The 18,256-nt window shown below is 36.8% G+C and overlaps 2 protein-coding genes across 4 annotated transcripts in view; one reads left to right on the top strand and one right to left on the bottom strand.

Annotated features, from left to right (window-relative positions):
* The window catches only part of LOC309493660 (complement C3-like), a 32,973-nt gene extending 21,528 nt beyond the window's left edge, over positions 1–11,445 (bottom strand). For both annotated transcript variants that reach the window (XM_082162845.1, XM_082162846.1), the window contains exons 1-8: positions 11,329–11,445; positions 11,049–11,244; positions 8,602–8,770; positions 8,039–8,112; positions 7,780–7,868; positions 7,512–7,594; positions 7,326–7,413; positions 4,956–5,058 (exon numbers count right to left, since the gene is read on the bottom strand). In XM_082162845.1, the coding sequence (XP_082018971.1) occupies positions 4,956–5,058; positions 7,326–7,413; positions 7,512–7,594; positions 7,780–7,868; positions 8,039–8,112; positions 8,602–8,770; positions 11,049–11,244; positions 11,329–11,399 (873 nt within the window). In that variant the 5' untranslated portion in view covers positions 11,400–11,445. The remainder of the gene's footprint in view (positions 1–4,955; positions 5,059–7,325; positions 7,414–7,511; positions 7,595–7,779; positions 7,869–8,038; positions 8,113–8,601; positions 8,771–11,048; positions 11,245–11,328) is intronic.
* The window catches only part of LOC309493862 (complement C3-like), a 217,148-nt gene that overhangs the window by 48,590 nt on the left and 150,302 nt on the right, over positions 1–18,256 (top strand). The gene's annotated exons all lie outside the window — the stretch shown is intronic.

Here is an 18,256-nt window from a genome sequence, read left to right as displayed (position 1 = left end):
ACACACACACACACACACACACACACACACACACATACACACACACACACACACACACACACACACACACACACACACACACACACACACACACACACACACACACACAACCCACACTTTCAGATCCTTACTACTATCGCTAAACATGTCCTTTACTATTGAGGGTGAAATGTATTAAATATAGAGCAATCTCTATGCCCTCTATAACTTTAAACAATGGAGGTAGCTGACTTGTGAATATTTTTGATCGGAAACTTGCCAGGATTCAACAACGCATTCGGTATTATCTTAACTGTAAAATTGTTAGAGCAGAGAACAGATGTTGATGAAAAATAAATGTGATTTGTACTTTATAATAAGTGTTTAATTGATATACAAACACAAAAAAGCACCACACAATTGATTTTGAAGCTTTCGCTTGTGTTTATAGTTTTGAGGGAATGTGTCCTTGGATATAACTAAAGTATATGTAACCTAATAGAACAAAGTGTTCTAACAGAGAAGACAAACAAAATGGTATATTTTAATACAAAATGCAAAAATTGAATACAAAAATGTATGTTTGTGTAATTTATGAATGGGACTTAAAGTAAAATAAACCTGTATCAGATTGTGTGTATTGTGTTTTGCGATTACATGTGACATTAAATTGGTCATTCTATAGAGAGACATTGTTTCACTTGTAATTTGTGAACAAGTCTATTCACAACTGAAACACTTATTAAAAATAAAAAAGCTGACTATATTTGGTCAGACAACTATGGTGTGTGATTTATGTTGTAATTTATTAGTGTAACTACCAGCTGACGACCAAATTTAAAAAAGGTGGTCTGCTATTTTTCTCAAAGGAAGCTCAGCCAGTCAGTCAGTCAGTCAGTCAGTCAGATAGATAGATAGATAGATAGATAGATAGATAGATAGATAGATAGATAGATAGATAGATAGATAGATAGATAGATAGATAGATAGATAGATAGATAGATAGATAGATAGATAGATAGATAGATAGATAGATAGATAGATAGATAGACAGATAGACAGATAGATAGAAGCTTAAATGTGTTAGGCCTATTATAAATTTAGGAACATAACAAGCATTACAAACTACAATAGCGTAAACAGAACTGGAACCTTTGTAAGATATGTGCTAGTCTTCACAAAAACTACATGCAGGGTTTTTAAACATCTCGTGTGGAGAAAATATTGTTGGTCCCGGGCAGTATGGCAAGCCATGGCAAAAAGCAGGATAACTTGTAGGCTATAGCCTACTTGAAAGGAAAACAAATTTGCTGAGTAAAAACAGAGTTTGTGTTGAATCATTTTTTTTTTTCTAGTACATCTTAAATATAGAGCTCATGACAAATAAAAGTTCCAGATGGACAAACATTAAATGCAAAAACCAGTGTGAATAACAATATGTTAAAACAAACTAGAGAGTGGATACACAGATATGGCCTATTTATGAATGAAATTCATGTATTTATTTTTCATTTAAACTGATGCAAACAGGGAAAAAGAGTAGAAAAGACTTACCGGTATTATCCTGTCGCCCCCTCTATTGGACAGCATTAAGTATTACGGCCTTTATTGCTCAGATAACGCAAGTCAATGGATTTTTTGGCAAAGTAATGCCTAGTTCACACTACATGATTTTAAGCCCGATTTAAGCCCGATTTGCAAGTTAACGAGCTCGCCGACAGGTCAGGCTGTAATCGCGTGCAAATCTGCGGGTGATCCGCGCTCGCCAATCTTTGAGTGGGAAATACTTAACGACGCATCAAAACCCCTCGCTGACACATCGCCGACGCGTCGCCGACGCCAGAAAAATATCTAGCATGCCAAATATCTGGAATTGTCGGCCGACTCGATAGCCTGTGGTGTCACGTGTCGCGACGAGCAACAGCCAATGATCATCTTGTTATGATATTACAAAAGCCCTTTGTATTTGTAACCATCGTTGCCAAACCACAACAGGCAGCTGCTTTTTCATTATAATGTTTTACTCACTTCCAAATCTCTATCTGACAGACAATCCCTGCTGCCCGCGTGTGCTTATCCATCCCTTCACCCATATTCTTTTTTTTTTTCTTTTTTTTCTTTCGGGGTTCTAAACAGATCATTGCACAAACAATATAGGCCTATATATATATATATATATATATATATATATATATATATATGGGGTGTGCGTGTGCCGGTTTCAGAATTGGTGTGACGGTTATGACGTGAGTCAAATGACATAACTCATCGGTTATTATATTGCCTATTTCCTTTTTATTTTATAAATAGGCCTACATGCAATTGGTTGATGAAACATTTATTAAAATTAAGATACAATTTGTACAAAACGAAATTCGTTTTAAATAAATTATTTCTACAAAGCAAAGTGGTAAAAATCATGTCTCACGATTTACAAAACAAAACTTCATTAAGTGGTAAAAACCCAATATAGCATCTTATGATCCTATCTTTTATTACAATTGTTTTTGAGCTAAAATGTAATACACATCATATATACACACTGTATATGTTTCTTTTATCAAACATGTTTGGGGCCAGTCAAGGGGTAATTAAACTGCACGATCAGTTATCGGTAATGATATTGTTTATTATTGCAAATGTTTATTGCTAATGTTTATTATTGGAAATGTTTTTCATTTGTTTAATAAATCTCATAATGATGGCACATCACTATATCATAGTCATAGCTTTTATTTCTATCTCAAATGATTGAAAGAATCAATTACAGTTGGAAACGTATAGACCAATAATAACACAGACTGTCAACAATTGTTTTTAATTAGTATTTAAACATTCTCTATAATAGAAAAGATAGAAATTTAAAAATATTTTAATAACACGTTTTTTTGCGGTTATATAGTTCTAATGACGGTGCTCAACTATATATATATATATATATATATATATATATATATATATATATATATATATATATATATATACCAACAATTTTGTCCCGCCGTCCATTTGCCATTGGAATGCGCCAAGACTTGTTGTCAGCTCCTGTAGTGTGTAAGCCCCTGTTGCAGAAGATTTACGTAGTGTCACATAGTCTGAACACCACAACGACTTCAAGACTCCAGAGCAAGTCATGTAGTCTGAACAGCACAGCGATCTGCCGACGTTTAAAGTTGTGTAGTGTGAACTAGGCATAAGTCTGAACAGTTAGAAAAGATATAAGTGAGTCAGACCAGTCTTAAGGTCTGAGCTGAATTTGGTGAAGCATTAGTTCTAGGTGGAGTCAATTTCTCATAATAATAATAAATAATAATAATAATAATAATAATAATGTTCAAATATGCTGAGTTTTTTAAGCCAGCATAATAAAGAAAACTCAGAGAAACATCGACTAATTCAGTAATAAAATTGTATTCGTTTATAATAAAACTAATAACATTTTAAAGGTATGCCGTGCCAGGGCCGCGGGAAGTGGGGGTGCTGGGGGTGCTGCAGCACCCCCTGTTTTCACAGAATTGTAAATGCAACGCATATGTTTGTTCATTAAAATGTATACATTTTTAGCATTTAGTCATTTATTTGTAATAAACACTTTAAGTGGGCTATTTAAAAATTGTTATTTATATGTAAAATTATCTTTTTAAAACATAAGCGCAGAGTGTTACGTAATATTGTGTGTGTGTCGAAAGAATTTGCCCGCAGCTGCTCAAAAAAAAAAAAAAAAAAAACGTCAAAAACCCCACTGTCAGTGTTTTGTAAGGAACAGGCAAGTAAAATATAGCAGGAGACATTTTAATTGTTTACTAATAAAACAGTTATTTTTTATGTCAGTGTCGGCTAGACAGATGAAGTTGACGACTCGCGATCTTCGCAGCGCCAGAGAGAAATGCACATTTCATACGAATTACATAAGCAGCGCAGTCTGTTTTCTTTCGTTTTGCATTGTTCTGCTTAAAAGTAGACATTTCAAGCTATCTATATGTCTCAGGTCTGTGAGGCAATAGGCTACCTTAAAGGCCTACGCTGAGTTTCATTATGAGACGAGCTCCAGGTTCGCCAGCGCCTCCGTGTCCTGATTATTTATTTTCTAATAGCCTATATTTAGGCTACTTCTTATTAAATCCAGACAATTTGTTGATGAAACATCGATTAAAATTAAGATACAATTAATACAAAACGAAATTAAATTTAAAGACAGGCTTTGTGCTTTCAGTTTGAGGTCTCTGTGAAAGTTTTAAAACATTATTTTAGTGCCGCTTTAGAGCGTGATGTGCAGTCAGGTTTGAGTGTGTGCGCGTTTTTTGAGGAGTTTTATAGTCTTGATATTGTTTCTTATTCAAAAGTGGTGACGCCCCTATTTATTTTAAATAAAAGACGAGAGTGGTACATGTTACGGACATATTATCATGGTACAGTTCAGCCTATTATTGATTTTTATTTCCACTTCCCTTTTATCCAAAGAGATATTTGAACTATTTGCACTGTATTTATCAATGGGAAATACATCATGCCAACATAATCTGTCATATGTGGCTCACATTAAAGGGTTCGCTTGCAAGTCGCAGCAGCACGAATTACGTGACCAGCAACATTTCTGCTTCAAATATTGTGCGTAGTTAACAGTGAGTGGTGGTTTCAGACATTATTTTATTAAAGTGCATTTGTCAGTGCCGCACTCGTACTGACTCTTATTCTGCCTGACAGAAAGAAAAGCTCGTAGCTTACTGAAGGCGGAGCGTTTTGACCAATCAGATGAAAGGGGCGTTTCAGCGCCGGCCACGTGTGCAAACGAAATATCGAACCCATAAACCGATTTGTAAACCACAAACGAAAAATGAAAAATCGAGCCAAAATCTCATTTTTCGCTCTTTAAACTAAACTAAAAAACGAATAAACGAGCTGGTTTTCATTTCTCGTTATTCCATTCCAAACAGGAAATCAAATGACCAAAAGATACACGGACCAATGTCTCTCACCTGAACTCTTTTCAGAGAGGCAGGAATACTTGTTTTCTTCTCACCGTCCATCACACCAAACATCACAAACGCATGTCCTTCCACCTTCTGTCCAAACAGGTACCTATAAAAGCACAGACAATTTCTGCTGTAAAAACTGAACGGTGACGACGACTGTCCTTGATCCATATCCAGTTTCATTACATAGAAAAAAGCAGCTTGAACATTTGTCTAACTACCTTCTTTTCTTTCTCCACAGTCATACATGTTTTGAACAACATGAGGGTTTTTCATGTTTTTTTTTATTTATTTTTTATATGAGCATGTACACTACTCATTTTGTATATATATAGTTAACTAAAAGTGTTAGTTAGAAGAACAACTGTTGGATTTTACAGTGTAGCCAATATACTCTGGAGCTGTAGCCTAGAAATCTAGACGCACCCTAGCGGCAGCTAAATTTATTTTGCAGCTAGTGTAGTCTAGCAACTCTCCGTTGACTTTCAAGCTGGAAAAACCAAACTCTAGTCAGGCCAATCACTTCATGTATAGAGTAGTCGGTGAGCGGGCTTAACATAATGACGACAGAGTTGTGAGTGTGACGGTTCCGCGTGAATTCCCTGCTACTTGAAAACAAAGAAGAGCTGCTGCTGGCGAACAGTCTTTCGAATCGGCTTTGGCCGCGACTCTGGAGGACTTGGAGTTAAGCTTTTCTTTGAGAAAAGAGCAAAGACCAAAGAACGGCACTTAAGTTATTCTTTAAAGGGGTCATATAATGGTACATGCACTTTTACAAGTTGATTATACTGAAATGTTTGTTGGCAGTGCCTGTACACAACCATCATAAAATGATAAAAATCCATCCAGTGTTTTTTTTTAAAATCTTATATGTTTTCCCCCATCTCAAATCAAGCTGTTCGATTTTGTGACGTCACAAGATCGACGCCCCTCCCACGATGGTTGATTGACAGCAGCGTTTCAACACAGACCCGCCCTCGTGAGCGAGCTGTCAATCATAGCACACGACGACCGGCGCGTCATTGTTGATAGCTGCTGTCAATCACCTGATTGTTGACCTTTATATTAATCTTTATATTAATCTTTGCTAATCGCTTGCTGCACGCTTCACGATGAATGCGGTTGTTTACACTCAGGGTACATTACGGCATGTTTTCTATGTATGACGTTCTCAATATAATTCATAATCCCACGTTTATAATGAACAACGCGTTATGGTTATTGTGTTATTGTGTTACAAACGGTGTACGCACAGAACAGAGGGGCGGGGTGAGCAAAGCTCATTATCATTTAAAGACACATGCACTTAAACGGCGTGCTGAAAACAGAGCTGTTTTTGACCATGTAAAATTAGTGTTTTCTTACAATACTAATGAGAATTTTTAATTAAAGTATATTACAAACTTTTAATTTAGACCCTAAAGAATCATATTAGCTTGTACAAAAATGACATTATATGACCCTTTTAAAACAGGAAGATGTGTTCGTAGTTTTGCCGGCCATAAATGGCAAAAGTTTAATCTATCAACTAACGTTAGCTCCGCTGGTGGGAAAATGCTCTGGTTGGTTGTAGCGCTGTCCTATTGCATGCAGAGCGAATTTGAAAGAAAGCCGTTTATCAGATTGATCGCCCCTCGGATTGAGCCGTGCCAATGGTGAGTTGCCAGACCTACATTCTTGATGTAGGCTACTAGAGCTGCTCTCTGTGCCACACACTTTGAAAACCCCTGGTGTAACCAACTGATGTCAGGTTGATTCAGTCATATTAAATTATATATAAAACCTGTTAGGGCTTTCCCTTAAGCTGTTGTTGTTGACAACATTTAACAAATGCAAACAGAGTCCATGCATTCAGATTTATGCAAACAAATGTTGCAAACCAAACATTGCCTCAAATCCACTTCCTGGGGCTTCTCATTCCTTCATGCTTATAAACATGAACACACAGAGTTCCTTTCAGACACAGCATACATCAATATATTGTCCGTAATCCATCATGTTCACACTAGCATCCCCAAAATCTGTGGGTGCTTCTCAATGCTCAAATCGATGAGCATCTCAGTCCTCTAGTGCACTGCGAGGAGGCGAAGAACGATGAGCGAGGAAACTTCAGTCATGAGAGCGGATACACAGGAAACAATATTCATACTACCAGTAAAATACAGAATAACCACAACTCAAAAGAAATATGCCTTTTGAGACTAAGATAAATGTCTTTGTTACTTTTGGAATTTATACTATCTCAAACACTCATGAAAAGTTTTGGTTGCTCACATTATCTTGTAGTTTACATAGAGATCTATTTTAAATCAGTGTGTGCATACATTAAAGATGAATTTTGAATACAGAGAAGCAGAACATATGTTGTCTTACTTGGCTTCAATGTCGACTGTCAGGCTCTCGTCACCCACATAGAAGAATGACTTACTGGGTCTTAATCTGACTCCAAATGTTGCCGGCACTATAAACCAATCCAGAGAAAAGACACAAATAAATAAATACATTATCTTAGTTTTTATCGCATTTACACAACACACATTTTGTTGACACACATCTTACCATATTCTTTGACCTCAAAGTCTGCAGTAAACGTCTTCGGAGGAGTGTGTGTGTACCGAGTGACAACCTTCCAGATCCCAAGACTGAAACAAAAACATTTCAAAACACTTTAACAAAATATAAATAAGCAGCATTATACAACAGATCAAATGAATCTTATAACACAGATCACATCTATGAGTATTGTGTAAATAAATTAAAGAGAAATCATTGAATCATTAAATAAAGTTCACTCAGGTTGAATATCTTCAGTCAGCGTTTCACACACCTGGCAACCTCAGGAATGGCGTATTTTCCAGACTTCATCCCTTTCTCTGGATTTAACTTCTCTGATGAAACTGTGATGCCTTGTGGATTCTTCAGAAACACAGAAATCAGCATTAACACTGTGTGTTTACTGAGATCAGCAGTGTACATGCTCATCACAGCTAAAATGCCACGAATGTGTGTGTGTGTGTGTGTGTGCGTGCGTGCGTGCGTGCGTGCGTGTGTGTGTATTAACAGTGTGCACTTATATAAGTGTGTACCATGATCTCCACCGTGACTCCAGTCAGACTGAGTGGTTTCATGTTGGGCGTCAGAGAGAAAATCCTGTATTGAACTGTAAAAGAGATCAAAGCAAAAAACTGAAATAGGAGTTCTGATGTTTTTTACTCAGATTCAAACCCTGATACACACAGCAGTCAGTTTAATAATAAACAATTATGTCATGCTTATGTATAAAGTTCACATTGTGCGTTATATTTTCCAAGTATTTCATGAGTTCCTTTGCCCATATAATCTTTAAGCTAAAAAGGTTAATTGTATTCGGCTTGCTGTCCACAATGGAGGGCTCAATGAAGCAGCTTCAACTCGAGCTTAGATATACCCTCCAGTGGGACTACTAATGCTTACATGATGAGTATGGTAGCAAGATGTTATAATTATGTTATTTAAATGATGTTGGTGGAGTTGGGGAGGTGGAGTTGGGGAGGTGGAGGGACGCCAAAACAGCTGATGCCAGAGCAGGGTGAGCGGCTGCTTATGCTCCAGCAGTTAATCGAAATTAACCGAAATTACGTTGTGAACTTTACTTAGCACATACTCGTACCTGTGCTAGCAGGCGTGTAGATGGGCTTGTCTGTCTGTACAAATATATATCCAGACTGGAATGAGACCATGACCACTTTCTCCAGAGTGTGGGATAGAAACTGAGCTTGTAGATACACATACTGCTTCTCCAGAGGATCATCAGAGAAGAAGTCCTTATCATCAGGGATCTAGAGAACAGATAATCATCAGCCTGAATTATATCTGATAATAAAATAATGAGAATGTGTTATGATCCCAGCCTGTGTTCCCCTGTCTTGTGTGTTCCTGGACTCTTATGTTATTTCCCGTCTTACACCATGTTTTGTAGTTCTTTGTAGGTTTTCATGTTGATTAGTCTCCAGGTGTTTCTTATTATCTACGCCCCCTTGTTATCATGTTAAGCTTGTCTGCCTGTGTATATATAGCCCCACTAAACAAAATGATGTCCAAAACACGTCTTTTCAACGTCTTTGTCACAAAAGTCGTACGTTGAAAAGACGTCCACTGAGGAGCCAGAATGAACATTTTTATGACGTCTTTTTTTTACGTGTTCTGCACGTCCAATATAGACATTCATGGAGCCTCTGTACAAGGTTAAAAACTAGTTCAAATGTGGCCATTGTGGACATATTTTCAACATCATTTAAGGTCTCATTAAATGAGTCTCAGCACAAGTGTCTGATGATTTACTGATGTGTCTTTTATGTTCATGATTTTTGGACAAACACAAACTGTCTGTGAGTTGCTTTGCAATTACAAAAGGAAATTACATTGAAATAAACATGAGTTTTAATTTAATGCATCCTGAGAGTTTTTATTTGGTCCAGAAACAGTACACAGCAAAAACTCCAGTGTTAAATTAACACTCCTGGGAGTACATATGAGACCACACTTGTAGAGTGTAAAGTGTTAAAATATGAGTGTTAAATTAACACTCAAGTGTGTTAAAGTTAATGAGATAATTAAGTGATTAATTTAGTGATGATTGATCATTATTGAAGACACCTGATGGAGAAAATCACAAATTGTAAGCCACCGTTATGGCGATGATTGTTTGCTTTAGTTGGACTCTTGACCCATATATTATTAACTTTAGATTTTGTTTGGCTGTTGTATCTGAGTTATAACTGCTAGATGAACAAAGAAAAAAAAAAGTGATCTGATGGTGTTGGTTATATTATGACAATCATCATTTGAACTTGATCACTGAACTCATATTTCTGACTTAGATTTTGTTGTTGGTTACAGCATAACTGTGATCCTGCATAAATATCCAGAATTTTAGATATAATAGAAAGGATGTCTTAAAAGTTGTTTTGAAAAAAATATATATTTCTTTTAGGCACACACAGACATCAAGATTCAGTCTATGCATCTCAACAATGGTGACGAGCAGAATATTCAATTAGGAAAAGTAAATTACATGGACAATTCAGATCATAATTTATTCATACCGCAATGCATGATGGGAGCCATTAATGAGTTGTGATTGGTGGCAGCCACTGCAACATGCTTTATTATTGTCACCATTGTTGAGATTCACAGGCTGATTATTGATGTCTGTGTTTCTAAATGAATTAATTAGAAAGTCTTTTGATCAGAACAATGTTTATTAAATCTTTTGGATTACATGAAAAATACTGAAAGTCATATGCTGTAGAATCACAGAGCTTCTGTAATTAACAAATCCAAACTATCTCAATAAGTTTAGTTTTTCAGATCACAACATGATTATTTCAAAATATAACCAACATCATCAGATCACAGTTTTTCTTTGTTCATCTGACTGTTATAAATCAATAACAGCAGACAAGCAACATTTAAAGTAAACATGTAAGGGTCAAGAGCCCAACTAAAGCAAACAATAATCACCATAACGGTGGCTTACAATTTGTGATTTTCTCCTTCAGTGATTCTGCTTGTTAACATCAGGTGTCTTCAATAATGATCAATCATCACTAAATTAATCACTTAATTATCTCATTAACTTTAACACTCTTGAGTGTTAATTTAACACTCATATTTTAACACTTTACACTCTACAAGTGTGGTCTCATATGTACTCCCAGGAGTGTTAATTTAACACTGGAGTTTTTGCTGTGTATAAATTTTCTAAATGAGACCATAAATTATGTTGAAAATATGCAATGACCACATTTGAACTGGTTTTTAACCTTGTACGGAGGCTTTTGGACTAGCATAAACAAATAAAAACACGAAACACGATAAGCCAAAGAATGTGATTTCAGCGTCGCTGTGTATATATAGCCCTTGTTCTCTGTCAGTCGCTGAAATCACATTCTTTGGTTTATCATGTTTCGTGTTTTTATTTGTTTATGCTAGTTACCTTGTGATCTATAACCTTGTGGATTATTTGAATAAACCTGCACGTGGATCTGCTTGATCCTGCTCCTGACTCTCACCATGTTACAGAATGAAACATCACTGTATTTATGGAGCTCTCACCTTTATATCTGTAAGGATCTGGTAATTGTTTTCTGCAGTCAGTGTCACTGTTTTGTCTGTTATCTCCATGTCTTTCTTTGGGAAGTTCTTCACTGAGACCGTCACGTTAAGGTTTCCTCCAGAGTAATCCTGAGCCTCCACAAACACGTTCTCTGAGGAACCCACTCTCAGCAAATTAGGAGCTGACAGAACAAACCTGAGGAGATCAAATCACAGCGTTTGAAATCTTAAAAACTGATTATTAGTAACTCTATGAGCAAACGGTGTGTTTAATACTCACAGCGGGTCACACAGTGTGAGGAGGGGTGAGGAGAGAAGAACAACAGTCAGACACAGCAGCTTCACGTCCATAGTGTCTATGTGTGTGTGTGTGTGTGTGTATCTCTGTGAACCTGCAGCAGCTCAGATTTATACTCGTCCCCGTCACCCTCACAGTCCAAACTTCTCTCTCTCTCTCTGTTTTTTTTTTTGCATTTGTTTTGTAAGTAAACTGACACTTCAGTTCAGCAATCTACAATCTAACAGTATAGCAAGTAATATTTATGTTTGACTGCCATTCACTTTTCAAATCCTTATGAGATCTTTATGAATCTCCTGTGTGATACACAAATAACTTCTTTATTTTCATACATTTTCTAAATCAAATATATATATTAAGTTCATTTAACATATAGACTCTGAATAAATCTGAATCTTGAGTCTTTTGAATCAGTGCCTAATGAAAAACACAATGCAAATTCAGTGCGGGAGATTAATAAAGATCTCATAAGCATATGATGAAGAGTAACAGCAGTCAAATTCAGATTTCCCGTAAATGACCTGCAAAAACGCGTTGTGTAAATTCAACCTTTGGTAAACTGGCAGCCGCTCTGTTGATCTTTGAGAGGTCGAAAGAATTATTGAGCAGTATATAGCCATGGATATATATCAAAGATGTACATTTCAGCAAAACACATGTGTTTTTGTGTAAATGAGGTTTAAATGTTCCAAAGCAGTGATGGACTGACCATCCGTCCAGTGTGTTTCCCAGTCTTCAGCCTGAGACGCTATAATAATAGACAGAGGTGGGTAATCCAGGGGCCAAAGAGTAAAAGTCCTGCCATATGTTTATTCCACCCATAAACTCAGTCAGCTGATTTCACTAATTAGTTCTCTCTCCTGCTGAATTAGCAAATCCAGGTGATTGGAACAAAATACTGAGGAGGACTTTTACTTTCTGAACCTGGACTTTACACCTCTGCATAGCAATGCCACATGTCAGCCAAGAGTAAAGAAATAAACCAGAACTGGACCTTATCTGAGCCAAAATAATCTGTGTATATTAAATATGGAGTACTTTCAGCCACAGCCTCAGGTGAAATCAACTGAAGAGAAAAGAAGACATTAAATCTGTGAAGATCTCAGCAGAGGAGGATTAAACAACTCCACAAACAGCATTACCAGCTTCACTTATTACTAACCAGACTGACTTTATTTCTGTCAGACGTCTACAGAAGTTTTTATTGAGAATTAACAGAGGTTTAACTCTAATGTGTTTCATTTAAAGTCACCATAACAGTGATAAGTGTTTCCATTAGTTGGGCTCGTAACTCTTATTATATCTTTTGTTTTTTGGCCACTGTGACAGTGTGTTTGTCAAACACATTTGCAGCTGCAAAGAAAGCTAAAGTGAAAGAGATCAGGTGATGATGGTTTCCTGTTGATGGTTTTATAGTCATCATGAAATAGACTGATTCCCTGAGGTTTTTATAATCTAACAAATATATTGTTCCATTAATATTTTCACGTCACAAACCCTGTGTTAGAGCTGTAATCGGGCCTTAAAAGTTCGGCCCGAAAAGGCCCGAGCCCGACAAGTACATTTTGATTGACAGCTTTTTAAAAGCCCGAACCCGTTTACAGCCCGACTGTCCAAAAGGCCGTCTATCAGCAGTGATAAGAGTGTCGGAGAATAGCGCGGACACGCGCTTCACACCGCGAGCCGGCACACGCACCACTCGGCGGAAAAGGGAGAGAAAGGAAAAAAGAGACTGCGCCGCACGCACACAGCTTTGTCTTTCGTAAAAAAAAGGAGTAATTTATACATTTTTTAACATCATTTATTCATGACTAACGGAGGCTAGAGGCCAATTGGAAGTTGGAACAAAGAAATAAAATAAGTCCTCCAGAGACCAGCCTCCATTTCACCTCCTCAAGATCCATTTTCACGCTAATCTAAACACATCACCTGACCGCTCATTTACCACGCAACCCGAAGCGCGAGCCCGAGCCCGTGTAAAATAATAGAAATTAAGACCGAACCCGACCAAACCCGTCGGGTCCCGTCGGGTCCGGGCAAAGATCTTCAGCTCTACCCTGTGTTACTGCAGCATCAGATCCAGAAATATAACAATCGGTTTAAATCTTTTAACAAACATGAAATTTAAAAATTAGCTTTTGCTGACACACACAGATATCAACAATCAGCGTATGAATCTCAACAATGGTGACAATCACAAATATTTAGATAAACAGATAAATTCAGAACATCACTGAAAAGCTACTAATTCACAACAAAACCAACAGCAAAAAATAAAAGCAAATATTTAGAATCAAACTAAATTATAGGTCAATTCAGCTGCATAATTTATTCATGTTGCAATGCATGCTGGGAGTTTTGTACTATGCTGGTACCCAGCATGCATTGCAGCAAAGTACTTTTGATTGTCACCATTGTTGAGATTCATACGCTGATTATTGATGTCTGTGTTTGTCATATTAAACTGACTTTTTGTACTCATGTCTGTTAATGTCTTCTAACTTACTGTTATAATTTTGCTGGATCTAATGCTGCAGTAACACAGAGTTTGTGTTGTGAAAAAACATTAATGTGATAACATAATTTTTAGATTCAAAAGACATCAGTGAATCAATCTATTTCATGATGACTATAAAACCATCAACAGGTAACCATCATCACCTGATCTCATTTCACTTTAGCTTTCTTTGCAGCTGCAAATGAGTTTGACAAACACACTGTCACAGCGGCCAATAAAAGACAAAAGGTATGATACGAGTTAAGAGCCCAACTAATGGAAACACTAATCACTGTTATGGTGATTTCAAAAGAAACACATTAGAGTTAACTTATTAGCAGCAGTTTTGTGATTCTTCAGCCTATGATTATCAGGACTTTACTTATAATTCAAAATATTTAATAAACATTGCTCTAATCAAAAAGACGTTCAGACATCAATAATCAGCCTGTGAATCTCAACAATGGTGGTGACAATAATAAAGCATGTTGCAGTGGCTGCCACCAATCACAACTCATTAATGGCTCCCATCATGCATTGCGGTATGAATAAATTATGATCTGAATTGTCTATGTAATTTACTTTTCCTCATTGAATATTCTGCTCCTCACCATTGTTGAGATGCATAGACTGAATCTTGACATCTGTGTGTGCCTAAAAGAATGATTTTTTTTTAAACAAGTTTTAAGAAATCCTTTATATCAAAAATTCTGGCCATTTATTCAGATTCACAGTTATGCTGTAACCAACAACATAAATCGAAGTCAGAAAGAAGGATCTTAATGAGCTCAGTGATCAAGTTCAAATGATGATTGTCATAATATAACCAACAAGAATCACTTTTTTTTTCTTTGTTCAACTGGCAGTTTTAACTCAGATACAATCGCCAAACAAAATCTAAAGTACACATGAAAGGGTCAGAGTCCAACTAAAGCAACTACCCATCACAATAATGGTAACTTACAATTTGCGATTTTCTCCTTTAGCGATTCTACTTGTTAACATCAGGTGTCTTCAATAATGCTCAATCATCACTAAATTAATCACTTAGTTATCTCATTAACGTAAACACTCTTGAGTGTGGACTCATACACTCCCAGGGGTGTTAATTTAACACTGGAGTTTTTGCTGTATACAAAGAGCCGTAGTTAACTGACAAGCTGAGCCATATCGCATTAAATATCGCTGGCGATACGTCCGCGATATTGATGTGATTTGGCTCAGCTTGTCAGTTAACTACGGCTCTTTGTAGTAAATGCCGCTTCATCTGAAAGCAGGTGATGGCGATTTACTACTAATCAAGGAACCGGCATTACTGATGAGATGCGCATAACAATATCGCGATTTAAATCGCCCAGCCCTAATTGCTATGCAGAGTAGGGCTGGGCGATTTAAATCGCGATATTGTTATGCGCATCTCATCAGTAAAGCCGGTTCCTTGATTAGTAGTAAATCGCCATCACCTGCTTTCAGATGGAGCGGCATTTACTACAAAGAACCGTAGTTACCTGACCAGCTGAGCCATATCGCATTAATATCGCGGACGTATCGCCAGCCCAGCGATATTTAATGCGATATGGCTCAGCTTGTCAGTTAACTACGGCTCTTTGTATACAGCAAAAACTCCAGTGTTAAATTAACACTCCTGGGAGTGTATGAGTCCACAGTCAAGAGTGTTGAAGTTAATGAGATAATTAAGGGATTAATTTAGTGATGATTGAGCATTATTGAAGACACCTGATGTTAACAAGCAGAATCACTGAAGGAGAAAATCTCAAAATCTCAAATTTCTTAAAAGTTGTTAAAAAAAAAATCAATCTTTTAGGCACACACAGACGTCAAGATTCAGTCTATGCATCTCAACAATGGTGAGGAGCAGAATATTCAATTAGGAAAAGTACATTACATATACATTTACATTTACATTTACATTTATTCATTTAGCTGACGCTTTTTATCCAAAGCGACTTACAATTGCTATATATGTCAGAGGTCGCACGCCTCTGGAGCAACTAGGGGTTAAGTGTCTTGCTCAGGGACACATTGGTGTCTCACAGTGGATTCGAACCCGGGTCTCTCACACCAAAGGCATGTGTCTTATCCACTGTGCCACTACCACCCCTCTAGACAATTAGACAATTCAGATCATAATTTATTCATACCGCAATGCATGATGGGAGCCATTAATGAGTTGTGATTGGTGGCAGCCACTGCAACATGCTTTATTATTGTCACCATTGTTGAGATTCTCAGGCTGATTATTGATGTCTGTGTTTTAAATGAATTTATCTGAATGTCTTTTGATCAGAACAGTGTTTATTAAATTTTTTGAATTATAAGTAAAGTACTGATAATCATAGGCTGAAGAATCACAAAACTGCTGCTAACAAGTTAAACCAAACTATCTCAATAAGTTTCCTTTTTCAGATCACATCATGATTATGTCAAAACATAACCAACACTATTAAATACATTTTTACTTTGTTCATTTAACTGTTATAAATCAATAACAGCAGACAAACAACAGTAAATATTAAAGTAAACATATAATGGTCTAGAGCCCAACTAAAGCAAACACCCATCACCTTAATGGTAACTTACAATTTGTGATTTTCTTCTTCTGTGATTCTGCTTGTTAACATCAGGTTTCTTCAATAATGCTCAATCATCACTAAATTAATCACTTAATTATCTCCTCAGCCCTAAATGCCGCTCCATCTGAAAGCAGGTGATGGTGATTTACTACTAATCAAGGAACCGGCTTTACTGACGAGATGCGCATAACAATATCGCGATTTAAATCGCCCAGCCCTAATGCAGAGGTGTAAAGTCCAGGTTCAGAAAGTAAAAGTCCTCCTCAGTATTTTGTTCCAATCACCTGGATTTGCTAATTCAGCGAGATGGGTCTGTCTGCGGACTGCAAGAGAGGGGAGTAACAGGAAGTGGGCGTAACTTGAAGTGGGCGTAACTTGAAGTTGTCCAAATCACATAGAACCACACGATATGTCAAACTCAAAATGAGATGTTGTCGGCAAGATGCCAGCTCGTATAGAGACATTTAGTAATGTCGTAAGTTTAACATTTAAACCACATTATTAGATTACCCTTTGACTTTATGAATACACATAAATGACAGCTTGGAAATATATTAAAGGTTTTAATTAAATATTATTTCAAAAAAAAAATTCAGCACATGTAGTCAGAGGTACAGAAAAATAATAATAATTCAGCAAATAAGGAAATTGTTTTATTTATTTTAATCATGTTTGTTAAAAGTATGTTGAATGATGTTAGTTCATTTGTGCAACCATGTATTTGCTATAATGATGAAAATATTTGAAAACCAGTTAAAATCAAGTAGCCTAATGATGCAATCCTTAGTTTAAATCTTAACTTTTGAGTGTATGCAGAATTAAATGGATGTAAAATGATCATGTCACATGTGATATTTTATTTCATGTGACAGAAAAAAAAAAGACAGTAACACCAGTGACACACAATGAATTACCAATGACATACATAAGACCAAAGATCATTATTCTTCAATAATAATAATAATAATATAATCATAAAGTTTTATTTTTATTTATTTTTATTTTTATTTGTTTTAGCACAATTCACACCCAGCGGTAATTCAGGAAAAAAATATCCGAATGCTCCACGTGAAACTTCGGTCTTCCGATCTTTTACCATCGTGTCAATTCTCAACTGATTTTGATTAATATGCGGGAGGGAGCGAGAGAGAGCCATACAGTTTGAAGACGCGCGCGCGCGCGACCGGGGATTTCTCTCTCTCTGCTCGTTCCTATCGTATGCACAGCAGTCATCTACATTCTACATCATTTACCGATCAAATAAGGCAAGACAAAAAATCGCTTGTGAGAGAGACGCGTGAGTGACAGAGAGACGGAGGGAGAGCAAGGAAAGGAAATGCAGCTGAATGAATACGCTACGTGTTTTAAATAGCGAGCGTACTTTTTATTTATTTTTTATAACGAAACGCAATATGTTGCGGCCGGTGTTGATTCTGTGGCGCACCGCACTATGTGTGGGAAACAGTTTGTTCTGTTCATGTTAAACTCGTGCAAGAGCGATTCAAAAGCATTCATAAGTGTCTGTTTGCTCTTATCGCTCTCGCGGTAGGCTACTTTGATATCATACACCGACCGGTCTGTGCAGCGCAGCTTTAAGTCGAAAAAAACAGTGAGCAACTTGAAGTGGACGTAACTTGAAATGACGTAACTTGAAGGGGCGTAACTTGAAGTGGGCGTAACTTGAAATGACGTAATTTGAAGGGGCGTAACTTGAAGTCTTGCAGGATGCAGACAGATTCTATTGGAAATTTCAGCCAGTGTGCAAAAGGTATTATGCTATTACTTTTAAGTTTATACTTTCACCAGACACGTTTATCTA

This window comes from Leuciscus leuciscus (assembly GCF_965113295.1).
Source record: "Leuciscus leuciscus genome assembly, chromosome: 3".
In the NCBI taxonomy this organism is placed as follows: domain Eukaryota; kingdom Metazoa; phylum Chordata; class Actinopteri; order Cypriniformes; family Leuciscidae; genus Leuciscus; species Leuciscus leuciscus.
The sequence above is the reverse complement of the archived record's forward strand: the minus strand, read 5'-3'. Positions and strand labels throughout refer to the sequence as shown.